This window comes from Brugia malayi (genome assembly GCF_000002995.4).
Source record: "Brugia malayi strain FR3 genome assembly, contig: Bm_v4_Chr1_scaffold_001, whole genome shotgun sequence".
Classification (NCBI taxonomy): domain Eukaryota; kingdom Metazoa; phylum Nematoda; class Chromadorea; order Rhabditida; family Onchocercidae; genus Brugia; species Brugia malayi.
The window spans coordinates 8,938,690-8,953,673 of record NW_025062475.1 but is presented as its reverse complement, the minus strand read 5'-3'; the positions used below and the strand labels follow the sequence as shown (position 1 = coordinate 8,953,673).

Below are 14,984 nucleotides of genomic sequence, written 5' to 3'. Positions count from 1 at the left end.
GCCACTAAATACATTTGAAGAATGGCTTATGGAGTTAAGATTGTTAGTGTATAAGTGCCAAACGTAAGAATATAACATATATATGAAATTCTACAATGATGGAATTTCGTATGCATATACTGCTATGTTTCATAAAAATCAATCATATGGCTGCTAGCCACGTTAAAATATTGTTCGGAAAATGATAACATATTTATTTTTCATTTAATTAAACAAAATGAAAAGGGACAGCAGCTGAGGGAAATTGGCAAAAACGGTTTCTCTAAATAAACAATGGATAATGGGAACCAACCACAGATGTTTCAAAACAAGTTTAGGAAAAAAAATTAAGCCAATAAACAACTTTAACCAAGTCTGTTTTATCTGGAAAAGGCAAACAGTAAAAAAGAACTTCCTTGCACTATATGAATCAATAAATGAGACCCGTTTAACCTTGTGTAAAGGGCAGTAAAGTTACGGTATTCGCCAAATGCTGCTAAATATCGATGAGATGAAACAGAACAACAAATACATATAAATGTAAAGAAATCTTCAAAATTTGCTATAAAGATTTTATCACGAAACAAAATAGAACTTGGTTGAAGTAGCAGGAATGCGTAAAATAAAATCTGTCCATTAGATTGAAGGAAAATAAAGGAAACAAATTATAAATTAGTTTAATTTGTTTTACCAGTTTTTGAACTAAAACCTACTTTTCCCAGAATATGTCCTCAGATAAAAGGCCTTCATTACTTTCTTAAATAGACATAGTATACATAAACAGAACTCTATGAAATCTATGAATTTCTATCAAAGGTAATTGACATAAACAGATAGTTTCTATTTTCAGGATTTTTGAAAATTCTTGACAGAAATGATCCATACTTCATTTGAAAAAGTCCGCCATTCCTGGTTTTCATATTCCATTTCAAAATGAAATGTTTGGTCTCGAAGATGCAAACATACATTTCACTTTTATTAATCAACCTCCTCTAAAACATGGCCAAATTTTTTCCCCAACAACTCTTTTTCGCGAAGCATTTCTTCAGTAAGCAATGAAATTCCCAGCTGATGCTCTTTAGTGAACGACTGTGCCATTAATGGGAACCATCTACAAAAAATGCTATTGATTACTTACTCTCTGAGTTACAAAAATTTCAGAAAGACTATTATCCCAACAACCTTTGAAAAAATTTCAAAACGATATTTTACAACTACTTCATAATTAATACAATTTATGCATATTAATATGAAATATTCAAAAATCATACTTTCTTGCTATTATAACAGCTTCTTCAATGCTGAGGTTGACATTGCCTGGAGTTATATATTCCTGAATCCAACGAGGAAGTTTGCCCATCTTATCTTTCCGTGAAAACCTCTAAAATATAATTTTTGTAAATATTTCAGCAAGTTATTGCAAAATGAAAAAGGACTAAAAAAACTTGACTTCCAATATAAGTAAAAGTTATACACGAAAAACTTTCAAGTTTGAAAACTTCTATTAAAACAGGAAAAACTAACTTTATCAGCGAATACCATCAAACCATAATCACTTTTACCTCTTAGTGCACGACCCATACATTGTGCTGCCTGACGCATTGCATCAAATGTTAGAAAATCATTTTCCCTAAAATTTCATATGATAGGGAAAACAGATGTTTCCATCGAGTTTTCATGAAAATCGACTATTGTTTCGTCATAAAAACTTCAATTTTTATCTTCTTCCTATATTTTCCAACTTTAAAATAGTGTTTCTCTTGAATGCCTGCTATTTTCGCAATTACGAAACGATAATCGACCTTATTCCCAACTGTTCTCGCAAATATTCTAGGCGCGCTCGCAATATCCGACTTTCGGTATATACATATGGAACGCCAAGCATTATGACGGCACGGCCGAGATGATGCGAGAAATCAATCCCTTCTGATACCTGTTGTTTTCGGTTTTTGAGTAAAAATGAATTAAATAATTATATAAGAAATATATTTCAACTAAATTCCAACATTTCAATAAAAAAAAAAAAGAACCACTTATAAAAAGTTCTTTCATAAGCAAAACCAAGATTAATGAAATACCTTTCCCCTTGCAACAGAAAAGAATATAGCTCCCCTACCACAGTCACATGCTTCCACATATTTCTCTAAAGCAATACTTGTTTCGAGCGCATCGGTTGTTTCAATAAACAAAAGTTTGTATTTCAATAATTCATCAATAATGCCCTGCAAGAACAGAGATAAATGATAATTTATAGAATTAACATTTGAAAATATATTGTTGAAATATTGTTTCACTGAAATTGAATCTTAAAATCAGATAGATTCTGCTATGCTATAGAACATAAATACCTGATCATACCACGTTGAAATAACATTTTCCATATAAAGATAACTGGTAAAAAAAACAACAACACCATCTGGTACCAGAGAAGCAAGTTCCAAAACAAGACTCCCGTAATTCCGGATTACAGCAGCATCTTCCCGAGACTCAAAACGAGATGTCATTGCAACTTGATCATTGCCTGTAATGAATTTATAGTAAAACCATTGTGATAAATGATAAAAGACACAAATTATAGTAGCAGTTGAAGTAGCATTAAATAATGAAATTACTAAAGACACGAACTGTGTGCATAAGCAACAGAACCTTTTGAAACAATTAGTGGAGCAATACATGGTCTCGCTAGTGTCATTGATAAGCTTGCCATAATCGCTGGATCAAAGTCCAGAATTTTCGGGTACATATCCAGTGGCGACAAAGTCTGCATTTATTTTGTAAATGGGCTTCAAGCTTCTTTTTTTTTTCAAAAATGAAAACAAATTCCATTAAAAGAGTTAAACTCATACCATTCATTCATTGTACGATACAATAAGCACTCCACTATTATTTTAGCATATATGTGATTAGGAATAGCTGATAATGATTTAATATAATTTATATAATCTCATATAAGAAAGAAATAACATTGCCACTGCCTAATGCACTCTTTAGCTAAAAAGTAACTTTGGAATTCCTACCCCTGAAGTGATGACAACTGTATGATACCGTTGAAAAATAGGACGAATAGCAACTGAGGCATCCATACAACTTAAATGTAGCGTACAGCTATGGCTAGTACCACTCTTCTCATCCAGTGGTTCAATTACAATTGTAAAACCTGGAAAAAAGGGATAAGAACATGTATTAAGAAATACAAAAAGTGTACCCAAAAATGAACCGTACTAATAACCGAAACTAATAAAAATATACCTCGTGCATAGGTACTCACAAGAGTTGCAAAATTTGTAATTAGCACTAATGAGCTGAAGTCTGATATATCAGCCAGCTCCAAAGTTCGTGTTAATGATGCAAACCGTTCTGCACAGAATCTAAAGAAATCTTATACCATTTAAATACGGTTTAAACATTGCATTTATCAAATAAGAAAAAAATCAGAAAATAAGAGACGGTTGTTAAATATAGCAACAGCCTTTATTTAAAAGGCATAATGTTGATAATATCTGAATTTATATTGTTAAGTTGGTGCAAAAGTAATAATGTTTTCGAGTCGTGAAATCCAAACTCGACTTAAATTATATTTATTAATTAATATAGATGGGGTTTAATTAACATTTCAAAATTCTATAAAAATTCCGCATCCAACTCATCCGTAAACTATTGTTGAAATTTAGTCAAACGGTTGGATGACGAGGAAAAATCTTATTACCCAATTCTTTTCAAATATTTGTATGTGCTATCATCAGGTGAATTACCAAGCTATTTCTACTGACCGATGCTGAATGAAGTTGCTATAATTTCCCGCACATCTCATCGACTTACTGGTTATACTTCTCAAATGTAACTGTATAAATATAACCATTCTTAAGTTTAAGTTTTACTTTGGGAACTACTTCAGAGTTTTTGCGCATAAAGATATAATTTATTTTGTGTCGTATCATAAACCATAATCTAGTAAAGTGAGGTTAGCTATTATTAAAAATACGAGAATACAATAAATCAAAATGACTTGTTTAATTACTGACAGACATCTAATTGCTGAATTTCACCTGTCCAATTTGCACCAAATACCAAAAGATTTTCAAATAACTGACGTTCAGTTCATTGACAACTTTTCGTGGAGTTATACGCAAACTCCAATGAATATTTCATTATTACATTATAAGATTCCTTTCTCCATTGCAAAACATAACCGTAATTATATTCATCAGTGGTTTCTCAATCATATGCTAATTCCGATTTGTCTCCATTGCTTTATGACCATTTTGCTTTCAAAAAAAGAAAAGGAGTTAGTGCATTTGCCTTTTGCCCAATACAGTTTTTTGGTCTATAGTGAAGAAGAACTAGAAGAAAAACAAGGAAGAGAGAAATAATAAGATTAAAAAAATGAGTTGAAAAATTAACAGAAGAAATTAGCATTAAAATGACATGAAATTTGGTAACATTTATTTGTGTCAAATAGTAAAGTTCAAATTTAGAAAAAAGGTAATAACTTTTGCACCAACTTAACAAGAAATTGGAAAATTTTTTCTTTAGCAAACAGGACCTTTCTGCTCCAACATATTAATTTATTTCAAGAATTTCTTCTTCAATCTGCCTATTCAGTAACTTTATATAGACGGAATCATCCAAAAATTTAAGCTCATACTTAGATCATCCTCATTCGGATTCGTTTCCTTCTTTTAACACATTGCTGTCACATCGTCAATTTATGTAGAACAAAACAGTTAAAACGAACATCACTTAAAAGACCGGAACCGAATCTGAATAAGGAAGGAAAAAATAATCAGATTACAAGTTGAAAGTAAAAGAATGAAAATAATCACTAGAAAACCTGAGTGGCCTTCGATCAATATGCATTAAATCATTAATATCGCGAAGGAATGCAGCAGGACTTTCAATCAGAACCGTCTTCGTTCGCATCCGATGTTTCAGATATTCATTGAAACGACGCAAAAAAGAAATAAAATGTAACGCATTTCGTATTGTTCCGGGCACTGCTTCTTTCAAAATCATATCAGGCAAAACTGAAAATTAAATCAGTGAAATTCTTTTAGATTTATATAGAAGGAAATTTTTGAAAAACAATAAGATAAAAAGTAAACCAGGATTTGCTAAAATTTGATCGTTCGTACGTTCCTCTTCGATACGCCTCAGTCCTTCAACTAAACGATCATACTCTACCCGTAATTGCTCACTGTTTTCCTCCCTCAACCTGAAAAATATTTAATGTTCTATTTGAAACAATCCTATAATTTAGTTAAATTTGTTAAATTGTGAGTTATGTGTTTCTAGTGAACAAACTTTTACAAGAATAAAATATTTTTGAAGTACATCATCAGACCAGTTCACAAAGCAAAAAAAAAAAATTCATGAAATGAATTTGAAATGAAGAGTTTAACCGGAAAGCATTAATGTACGCACTTCACGATTTCATTACCTTTGCACATGCTCCTCAAGTATACCTAGCTTCTGCGTCGCTTTTTCAACTGTTGTTTTTGTTAAGGACACACTCATTGACTCTATGCAAACATTATCTGAAAAATGTTTTCTTTATGACTAAAAAACATTGTCTGAAAAATATTTTCTTCATGATAAAAAAATATTATCTGAATCTTTTCTTTATGCTTCATGAAGTCAATCCTGATTACAAATATCATTGGAAAAGCCAGCGTTTTCGAAATAGCGAAAACAATTGTCAACAGTGTATGTCTTGTTTCCACGTTACAAATTTTTCAAATTAAGATAGCAAACTTCTCGACTGTCCATGAATTTAAAAAGATTATAAACCGATGTTGTGAGCTTCATCGAAAACAACACATGAGTGACGGCTAAAATTTTTTGAAACCAATTCGGCAATTTTTGGATCCAAGATGTAATGATAAGAATAGACAACAATATGTGCACGATCGACAACATTGCGTGACAAAAAATACGGACAGATTCCTTTCTGCTGGCCCAATTTTCTCAAATTTTGCTGCAAAAAAATTGTAAAAGAAAGAATTTAACAGAAAATGCTTCAACCATTACATTCCTTTCATTCATATTATTAAATTTCAACAAAAAATGAGTTTACATCAGATTAATTAAGTTATCTCCAGCATATAAAAACTGAACCCTTAAAGAACTAGTTAATTAGCAAACATACCAAATTGTATACACCATCAGGATAATTGAAATCTTTTTGTTCATCTAACTTCTCGAAGAATGCGCAACACGGTAAGTCCGGACGAAGCCTACGTTTAGCGCGCACAAAACTTGCTGTCAACCTTAATTCAGCATTATAAAACAACCAAATGATTAATTACTGTCCTAAGAAGAAATAATTTTTGTATAAAATTTAAACTACAAATTGGAAACAAGCCTATTGTAGAACTTACTTCTGACAAGCTCCATCAACTAGAGAACCTTGCCGCAGCGAAGATACCGATTCGTTAATGCATAAATTTTTTCGAGCAGAAAGAGCTACCGCAAATAAAGATGGTGGTTTCTTAAACAAATGAAAAGTGATACGATATCCAAAACTGTAAACTTTCTTTATACACAAATTTGTTGTCGGTTTTAGCTCCTTACAAAAGGAAGTGTTTTTGACAGTTCCCCAAATTTATGGCTAACTTCCTACAGAAACCAAGTCTCCCTCTTTCCTTCCATATGTTTCTATTTCTGACAAACAAAAAAAAAAAAAAAAATACCAACACCATCACACTGCTCGTAATATTTGAAAAGATTGCGAAGTTCTTCAACACATTTTTCAATTTCTGGAATTGTTCGGGAACAATAGACCAGTTTGTCCAGATGGTCCGGAAATCGCAGCATGTAAGCTATTACAAGTGACAGCAATGAGACAGTCTTACCTGTACCTGACGGCATTTCCAGTAAACAGTGTCCCTGTAATTGATATTCCTATAAATAATAGTTTCGTTTTACAATGAAAAAAAAAAAAAAAACTACGATCTATTTCAGAGTAAGGATATAATTAAAAAAACTAAGCACATAAGTTAGTGGAATTCCACGGAAAGTTTACCTTAGCATCCAAGGTTTTTTTTAATTCACTCATGTAGAGAATTTGTTCTGGATAGATGTAGTCATAAGGGAAGTAAACTTCCAAGCCATCAACGTCAATCCTGAGAAAGAATAGTTTTGCGCAAATAATAAGGGTTTTCTGTTTGCAAAAACTCTAAACACTCCCAATATAAGATCTTTTAAATATTTTTTTGCCCGCTTATTCTATGACATTCTAGTTCTGAAACTTAAGAATTTTTACTCTCCATTTACTCCGCTTCCTAGCACTTTGTGAACTTAAAATAATTCCCAAAAATAGAAAAGAAACTTGCTTCATGTCAGTTGTTTGGATTGCAAATTCATGCAGTTTTATCAATGAAATGCAAGCACATCTGATTAAGAAATCTAAAAATCGGCGAAAGGCAAAATTATAGTGCACATCTTATATTATCAAAACTAGTTCAAAAATAGCATGACATTGTCTAAACTCCAGTTAGTTCTTTTCTAGGAAAGCACCTTAAAATACAACTTTCAGTAACTCTGTTACCTTTCCTTTGAAATGAGCAACAAAACAGATGATAAGCTAATCATCATTCCATATACTATTCTACTCCCAGAAATAGTCGGCTATTTCTTAGCATTATTTATAAAACAAAGTTCAATATTCCGTATTCGTTCAACAAATGCGAATGTTTACCAGATCAAGAACCAAAGTGATAAAGCAGTTTACTTACAGAAACCAAGGCCAAGAATAATGATGCCAAATTAACACGAAACAAAACTGTTATACAGCAGAAAAATAATTCAGTAAAATAGAGAAGTTAGGATTTCAACATAACTACCCGCATCTATTATATTGTTGGAATTTGGTTTTATTTAAAATTATTAAGAAAATGAAGATAAATGACTTAATATATTCCAACCATCCTTCAGTAACAATTTAAATTAAGCATAATAACCCCAACATTATGAATGCAAAGTTTTTATTAAAATACAGTGAAATGAAACAGAAGATGCATGGTAGAGTAACTACAACTGATCAATCAGCGCGGAAATCGAATAAATCTATCTGAAGTCAAAATTAACGTTAAAGCGAAGGAGCATTTTGAATTTTGCGTGTTGGATGATATTCGTAGATTTTTTTTGTTCCAGAGAAAAATCCTGGAGGTGGTAACTCACTGATCGGAATGAAGATGAAACGATCCATTTGATCAGTACAGGAAGCTAATCGGGGAGGTGGTGGTGGAGGAGGTGAGTCTTCGTCGATTGATACATTAGGGGGCATTCCGGAGGATGAAACTGATGTGAAATGGTTGAATGGATTAGTCACTGGACGTCCGACTCGAGATGCCTGAATAGGTGGTGGAGGGGGAGGACATGCTGGTTTCGAAATTTTGGTCGAACTAGATAGATTCGAGGGTAAAGGAGTACTTGATGGAGGTGTGCTACGGTTATCCGATAGTGATGATTGAGAATTCCTTACATTCTGAAATGACACTAAAAAAGTGAGTGATTAGTGAAAGATTTGTAATAATTCCGAATTCACAAATACAATCATTTTTCTTTCACGGGAAAAATTAGTGGCTTGAGTATTAACTTATTCAACATTATAAATAGACAACTATTATATTCCTCATAAAATAAAATTAAACTAAATGAAATTAACAAACATCAGAACTGCCAGAACGACGCAAAGAAGATACATCGTTAGCAGGCCTGTTCGGTCTCAAAGTTTTGAATTGCTCTGGAACGGGAATTTTCTTCACCGGTGGAGACTTAATATCTTTAACAATTGGTTTGGTTTTGAGTGATGGTGGTGTTGGTGGTGCCAATCCCGGTCGATTGATCTAAAGCTCTTGGAAAATGAAAAACAATATAAGGAATCGTTTTAATCGACGACATTTTGTACATAGATATATACAACTGAGACCATATTTTCTGTTCAGAAATGAATCTCATCAGAAGTAAACTAACAAGTGGAATTTATATTTGACATGAAAATACCATCTAATATAAAAATGAAAGTGTCTTACTGAATCGAAATTCAAACCTGATTAAACTGTTTTAGACGACTTGCTATTCCGACAGAAGTTTGACGACATATACTAGAAGCTTCAGAACATTCTGTCAATGGTGCCAAAAGTTGCTGAAAAGAAGATAAAGCTTATTTTTGAAGATGGCATGCGTAAAATGGTATTCGGATAGATATAAAATAATAAGTTGGTTCGTCAAACATTCCAACAAAATGGCATTTATCATAACTTAGTTTAATTAATGAAACAAAGTTAGCTTGGATAGATAATTCTAAAATTACCTGTTCTTGAGACTCTGAATGAGTTATTGGCTTTGCTGGATGCATTTCAGATGGTTTTGGTAAAAGCGGTGGACTAGTTATCGGACCTGAATGTAACAATTCATTTAATTTGTTTTATAAAAAAATGATCAGATATTTAAGTTTATGATTAATTTCCGGTAGCAGTATGAAATTTTCTTTTTTTTAAAAAGAAAAACAGACCTCTTAAGACATTTGTTTGATTTCTTTTGTTATCAGAGGGCTTCTTCGGGATACCATTCACAAAAAGACTATTAACTCCCCCAACTGCAGAAACTTTTGATCCGCTAGTAGTGATAGCTCTGCCATTGGTCTCCGATAAATCTGCAGGAAAAATTCAAATAAAGTCAAATTTATAAAGAAAATGACGTCCGTCAATTTTATAATCACAGTTGTTTTGCATAATGTCTAAACTCATCTTTCATTATTTGTATTTCTTTCTCAACTTATATTCATGCGGCTTACTTACCTGAAACCCTTCCTCCGACAGCTGGTGCTGACCTGTCATTGGTCACAGTTTTCCGCAACTTCATACCTGTTTGAATTTCACTGAGTAGTTTGGATCGATCATCAGCTTTTGACTGCAATGCGGTGGTGCTTGACCTAATACTTAATGCAGGTAATACTGAAGGTGGTAATGGGGGTGGTGGAGGTATCGGCATCTCTTCCTAAAAAGTAATACATAAAAGATATAATAAACAATTGAAACTTTTGAAACTGAATCCAAAAATTATTTACAAGTGACGCACAAAAACCTATGAACTACTTTTACCACGGAGTTACGAATATTCCGAAAAGAACTGAAGATTTCCCATGCTTTAATGACCCAACTATATAGTGCAGTCCACACACTTGCCTCATGCCTATTCATAAAAATGGTAATGTCTCCACATGTAGTTGCAAAGCTGCTTAAAGCTTCCTGTGTACCAGTATCTTTATAACTGAAAAAAAAAAAAAAAAAAAAAAAAAGATGTAACCAATGATAAAGATTAATATCCACGGTAAATACCTAATTTATGCTTGTGTTTTACTGGTGTTAGCTTGCTTTTTTGGAGGATAATGAAAAAATCGCTGTGCACAGGAGTGTCAACCACAAGGTACTAAATGTGAACAAGCATAATTAAGATTATATCGAAAGACATAACTGGCAAAAGACAGTTAGTGCAGATTTGAAACGCAAAACCTAAAATTCCATGCTTCGATATCAATCCCACTAACCATGAATTTCCAATTTTGAAAAGATAAATGACGTAATAACGAAAATTCGAAACTGAATTTAGATCTTTAAGTTATTTATTTCATGATAAAACGGCAGGAGAACACATAATGGATATAACATGAAATATGCAAGTTCTAAAAATCCATATAGTCAAGTTATCAAAAGTTAACACCAGAAATATTACAAGTATAATAAAAATGAAAACGAATACAGAAAGTAATTACTTAAAAATGAACAACAGTGTGCAGTACGCAAAAGTATTTTATAGTGATTTAAAATATACGCAAAAGTATTTTATAGTGATTTAATAGTAGTTCAAAATTTGTAAAAAACCTATAATTCACAGATTGAATAGTATATTTACCAATACCATAAAACCCCTATACTAATGCGTCCTATGTGTTATCATTAGTAGTTGGTGAAATCGCTATCATTTATTTCTTTGGGTTTCAATTTCTAAACCATATTATCAACTGCTTCCTAATCATCTAGAACATTTATAAATTCTGTTATAAATTGGATTCAACTATTAAACAACAAAAAAAATTTTTTTTTTTTGGATTTTAAATTCCTAATTACTTGAAGCAAATTGTAACAAATTTCAAATCAAATGTAATTAAACAAGTATTTTAAATTTGCTTTACTTCCGTTTAAAGCCCTCTTTCAGAGCATTCGTACTCGAATCAGCAGAGAATGACACCAACTTACTGTAATGCTCTGTACCCAAAGTAACATCGTACATGCGCCCCTTTTGGCGAGGAGGCGTACCTTTGATATATTTTTCCGGTACTGGGACATAATATTTATTACCTTGCAAATCTACCGCGTAATCATAAACGACTGGATTATCCAAAGCTTCCTCCAGTTTCTCATCCAAAATTTCGTCAGTTACGAAATATTTGCTCCGCTCAACCTGATATATTTCAAGCATACAACAAAACATATAAAAATGGAAAATATCTATGATGAAAAAGGAAACTGATTGAAAAAGTGAGTAAGTAAGATATAGTGAAGTACAAAAGCATCAAGAACAAATTACCATCTGAAGCACTTCTTTCATCCTTTGTTTTATATTTATTTCCTTCCTTTCCAATTCTTTTTCAATACTTTTTAAATATTCGCACTCCATCTTCCTCAGCTCTTCCTTTTCACGCTCTTCTCTTCTCCTGAATTCACACTTAAAAAATTTTTTACCAATTCAAAAGATCTAAAAAAAATGTGAAAATAAATTTAATCGCAAGTTTTATTGCAAAAAAAAAAAGAAAAAAAAGAATAGAGAAACCAACTCTGCTGCTTCTCGATTTCTCTCTTCATTTACTGATAATAAATACTCAAATTCTTCACTCTCTTCTCGCTTTTCCTTAGCTATCATATCTTAAAATATTTTCTTTGTAGATTTCTATCAAAGATGACTAAATTATAGAGAATACTTCCTTATTATTGAAGTTTTATATAAAGGCCATAAAAATATCTGATAAATTTGCACCTTCATATTTGTTTCTAACATATTCTTCTTTGAACAATTTACGCAAAGATACTATAGCATTGTTGTAAACATGTCGACGCCATAATAACTCTTTGACAACATCGGGTCTCATCCAACGATGATGCACAACATGATACAATATCTTTAAATACACATCTTCAAATAAACATCTGTTTGACGAGAATAAATAATCACTATGCAGCACATGAGAGATGATAGAAACTATGCTTAAACAATAAAGTTGTTTAAATGGACTTTTTGACTTAAAATAGTAACAGAAACGAATTAAGTAGAAGTTGAAGATAACAGATCCCGAAGCACTTGAAGAAAAATATAAGAAAATGATAACAAAAGCGTAATACTCTTTTAGCAGGAGGGCAAATTGGTGGTTTTCCAGGTGGAGGAATCTTCCTACTTATTAATCGACAGCTTCGCAAATTTATACCTTTTGGTCGTGCAGTTTCCAATAGAAATAGTGATGCAAAAATGCTAAAAATTCATTTTAAAAAAAATCAAAGAAGAAATTTACTTCAAAACTGATAAATATATTATTAAATGCAAGAAAGAGAAATGGAAAAAAAAAAAAAGAAAGCGAAATGAGAATATACAGGATGCGCAAAATGACGAAATGATTTAAGTTAAAGACATAGAAATGAAGATTCACCTGCGTTGTGACGATAGAAGTACACACATTTGGTGTGTCATTAGTTTATCAGAGGTCAAACACAACGATTCCCAACTTAACGTCCAATGTGATATCTTTGAGATTGCAATCCATCGCATTTCAATATCTTCTCCTGAAATACAGTTTCTCTGTCTCTCACAAATGCCCAACAAGTCCCACCAAAATTTCTAATCTAATCTGATGTTTCATGTACGGAGAGATTTGTCACATAAAATTTCTTGCAATGAATCAACATTTAAAGTAATGAAGAAAGGATGTGTCTCTAAGCACGAACATAAGGGATCGTTTATGTCCTTCATTTCCTTTATTCACATGATCTTTTGGCATTCCAAATCACAACAACACTATACACTTCCTGGTTACAATTTAATCAAAATGAAACGAACCATCAATGTCAACAAAGCTGCATCTTGCTTCTTGCAAATCGTCTCCGAACCCAAAGAAGGTATTCGGTGAGGAGGGGGCTTGATACTTCTGTCGAGCAAGTTGGTTAGTGGGTCGAAGGTGGGGTCACGGGTTTAGCGCTGTTGGTATGTGAACACCGGTGCTGTAAGATGAATTTGTTCATAATTCTCAGTTTTAATGGTTACATCCGAAAACCGATGTTTTTAGAAGTCCATAAGCAGCGCCAAAGTGGTACTTCATGCCGGTAAGTAGGACACTGCTAACAGCCATCTAATAGATGGATGAAATGTCACTTCACTTAAGTATATGTGAATAATGTATCGAGAAATGCTTCTCTGTCATTATTTGTCGTTTAAAGGGTATCGTTGCAAAGTAAACAGGCTAATTTTTTGTAGATTTTGTGGATCCAAAACGACGCTTTTTAGTACTGTTTTTGATATGTCGAATTTGAGCACTTCATCCGGTTCAGAGCTGGCCTGGCGGTTGAAAGCTATCGGCGACGTTGAGCAGAAAATAGCTGAATTGATCAGACATGCGCAAACATGTATCAATGAACTGAGTAAGGAGAAACAAGCAAGTGTTATGTATATGTTTCGTTTTTAAGAGAATTAAGAGAACTTTACTTCATAAAATGCGAAATGATTTGGAGTTTTTCCCAGCTTTCCCATCGCAATTTAACAGAACCTTTGAAACGATATGAATTTCCATTATTTAATTTTTCATTATTTCGGTATTATTCATTACTGAGGAGGAGGGAACTGTCAGTCTCACCGTACATATTAAAGGAAAGAAACTGTCTATTATTCATGTAAATTTTTTGCATCACTATTCGATTATTTGTCGGTGCACTATGGTTGACTTGTAAGAATTGAGGAATTTACCAAGAAATGGGATTCATGAAACTAAAATAGCATCCTCGCAAATCTTTTATGTTATTTCAATAATTTCTACGGCAGTTTTTCAGTTTTATTTCAGATCAGCAAATCTAAGATGGAGGAAGCATCATCAGCATTCAAAAAGTGTCTTAATTCTATCGAGAGTGATCTAAGTGCTCAAATGCAATATTTAAGTCATGTTTGTGTTGGCACTGCCCATCAAGGTTCAACTTTTGCAAGCCAGCAGAATATAGCTCTTGCGGAGCAAACATTAGTTTCTTTAAAAGATCGATTATCAGCTATACAGCACATTTACCTCCCTGTTATAACAGATGTCTCAACAACAAGATGATAGCAAGGAAGGAAATAGAGCTATCTTTTTCTTAAATAATCTTTACTGATATTTGCATAAGACCAGATGCTCTTGTATAAATATATATTAAGGAATTGAAATGATCTTATTCTTTTCAAATAAGATGTTTGCAAGCATTATGAAAACCAATAGAAGCATTCTGGATAAGTTGAAATTTATCCTTATTTTAATGATTCATTTTTTTTTGAACAGTTTTTTCCACACCCATTCCTTGTGCGTCATGCGATTTCAATCTTTTCCATAGTGCATTGTCGATGTTTATGAAAGGGCACTCGATGATAAACAATGTAGAAAAATCAAGAATATATGAAACGATTTGTTCAATACCAAAAACGAGCAGTGTTTGTATTCCATGTAGAAAAATCAAGAATATATGAAACGATTTGTTCAATACCAAAAACGAGCAGTGTTTGTATTCCATCGAAGACGATCGGAAATCCTTTCTTTATAAATAAACCGCCTACTACTAATAAATGAATCAAACAAACCTATAAAATACATGAAGTATAAAAATATCTACTGAAATGTTTATGTCAAGAAGTATGTCTAGGCGATGTATAACAGAAAGAGAATACAAGAAATCTTGAACTCTTCTTATAAAAGAAGTTATTGTCATAGACTACTTTTTTCA

General features: G+C 32.4%; 4 protein-coding genes across 8 annotated transcripts; 1 reads left to right on the top strand and 3 right to left on the bottom strand.

Annotated features, from left to right (window-relative positions):
• Positions 1–957: 957 nt before the first annotated feature.
• Bma-xpd-1 (Uncharacterized protein) lies at positions 958–7,315 on the bottom strand (the record flags this gene model as incomplete). Of its 4 annotated transcripts, XM_043077205.1 has the most annotated exons (16): positions 958–1,090; positions 1,251–1,360; positions 1,504–1,609; positions 1,782–1,912; positions 2,058–2,201; positions 2,328–2,500; positions 2,626–2,740; positions 2,997–3,136; positions 3,229–3,347; positions 4,811–5,003; positions 5,082–5,191; positions 5,417–5,513; positions 5,767–5,953; positions 6,125–6,245; positions 6,357–6,466; positions 6,673–6,846. In XM_043077205.1, the coding sequence occupies 16 exons, from the start codon at positions 6,844–6,846 to the stop codon at positions 958–960; spliced, it is 2,163 nt and encodes a 720-aa protein (XP_042933139.1). The 4 variants fall into 4 exon arrangements, with proteins under 4 accessions (XP_042933139.1, XP_042933140.1, XP_042933141.1 ...); XM_043077206.1 differs by lacking the exons at positions 958–1,090; positions 1,251–1,360; positions 1,504–1,609; ... (1 more) ...; positions 2,058–2,201; positions 2,328–2,500 and having other exon boundaries at positions 2,668–2,740; positions 3,025–3,136; XM_043077207.1 differs by lacking the exons at positions 958–1,090; positions 1,251–1,360; positions 1,504–1,609; ... (4 more) ...; positions 2,997–3,136; positions 3,229–3,347 and having other exon boundaries at positions 4,768–5,003.
• Positions 7,316–8,065: 750 nt separating this feature from the next.
• Positions 8,066–9,972, bottom strand: Bma-wip-1 (Uncharacterized protein; the record flags this gene model as incomplete). Of its 2 annotated transcripts, none has more annotated exons than XM_001900562.2 (6): positions 8,066–8,464; positions 8,649–8,825; positions 9,029–9,124; positions 9,293–9,378; positions 9,494–9,634; positions 9,780–9,972. In XM_001900562.2, the coding sequence occupies 6 exons, from the start codon at positions 9,970–9,972 to the stop codon at positions 8,066–8,068; spliced, it is 1,092 nt and encodes a 363-aa protein (XP_001900597.2). The 2 variants fall into 2 exon arrangements, with proteins under 2 accessions (XP_001900597.2, XP_042933137.1); XM_043077203.1 differs by having other exon boundaries at positions 9,846–9,972.
• A 1,197-nt stretch (positions 9,973–11,169) lies between these two features.
• Positions 11,170–13,375, bottom strand: Bma-mrps-26 (Uncharacterized protein; the record flags this gene model as incomplete). Its single annotated transcript, XM_043077202.1, has 8 exons — positions 11,170–11,442; positions 11,569–11,695; positions 11,816–11,903; positions 12,016–12,157; positions 12,378–12,504; positions 12,680–12,812; positions 13,087–13,164; positions 13,291–13,375. The coding sequence occupies 8 exons, from the start codon at positions 13,373–13,375 to the stop codon at positions 11,170–11,172; spliced, it is 1,053 nt and encodes a 350-aa protein (XP_042933136.1).
• Positions 13,376–13,543: 168 nt separating this feature from the next.
• Bma-mdt-11 (Uncharacterized protein) lies at positions 13,544–14,332 on the top strand (the record flags this gene model as incomplete). The annotated part of the gene is made up of 2 exons (XM_043077201.1): positions 13,544–13,678; positions 14,081–14,332. 2 exons carry the CDS (start codon positions 13,544–13,546, stop codon positions 14,330–14,332), a joined length of 387 nt encoding a protein of 128 aa, XP_042933135.1.
• Positions 14,333–14,984: the final 652 nt, after the last annotated feature.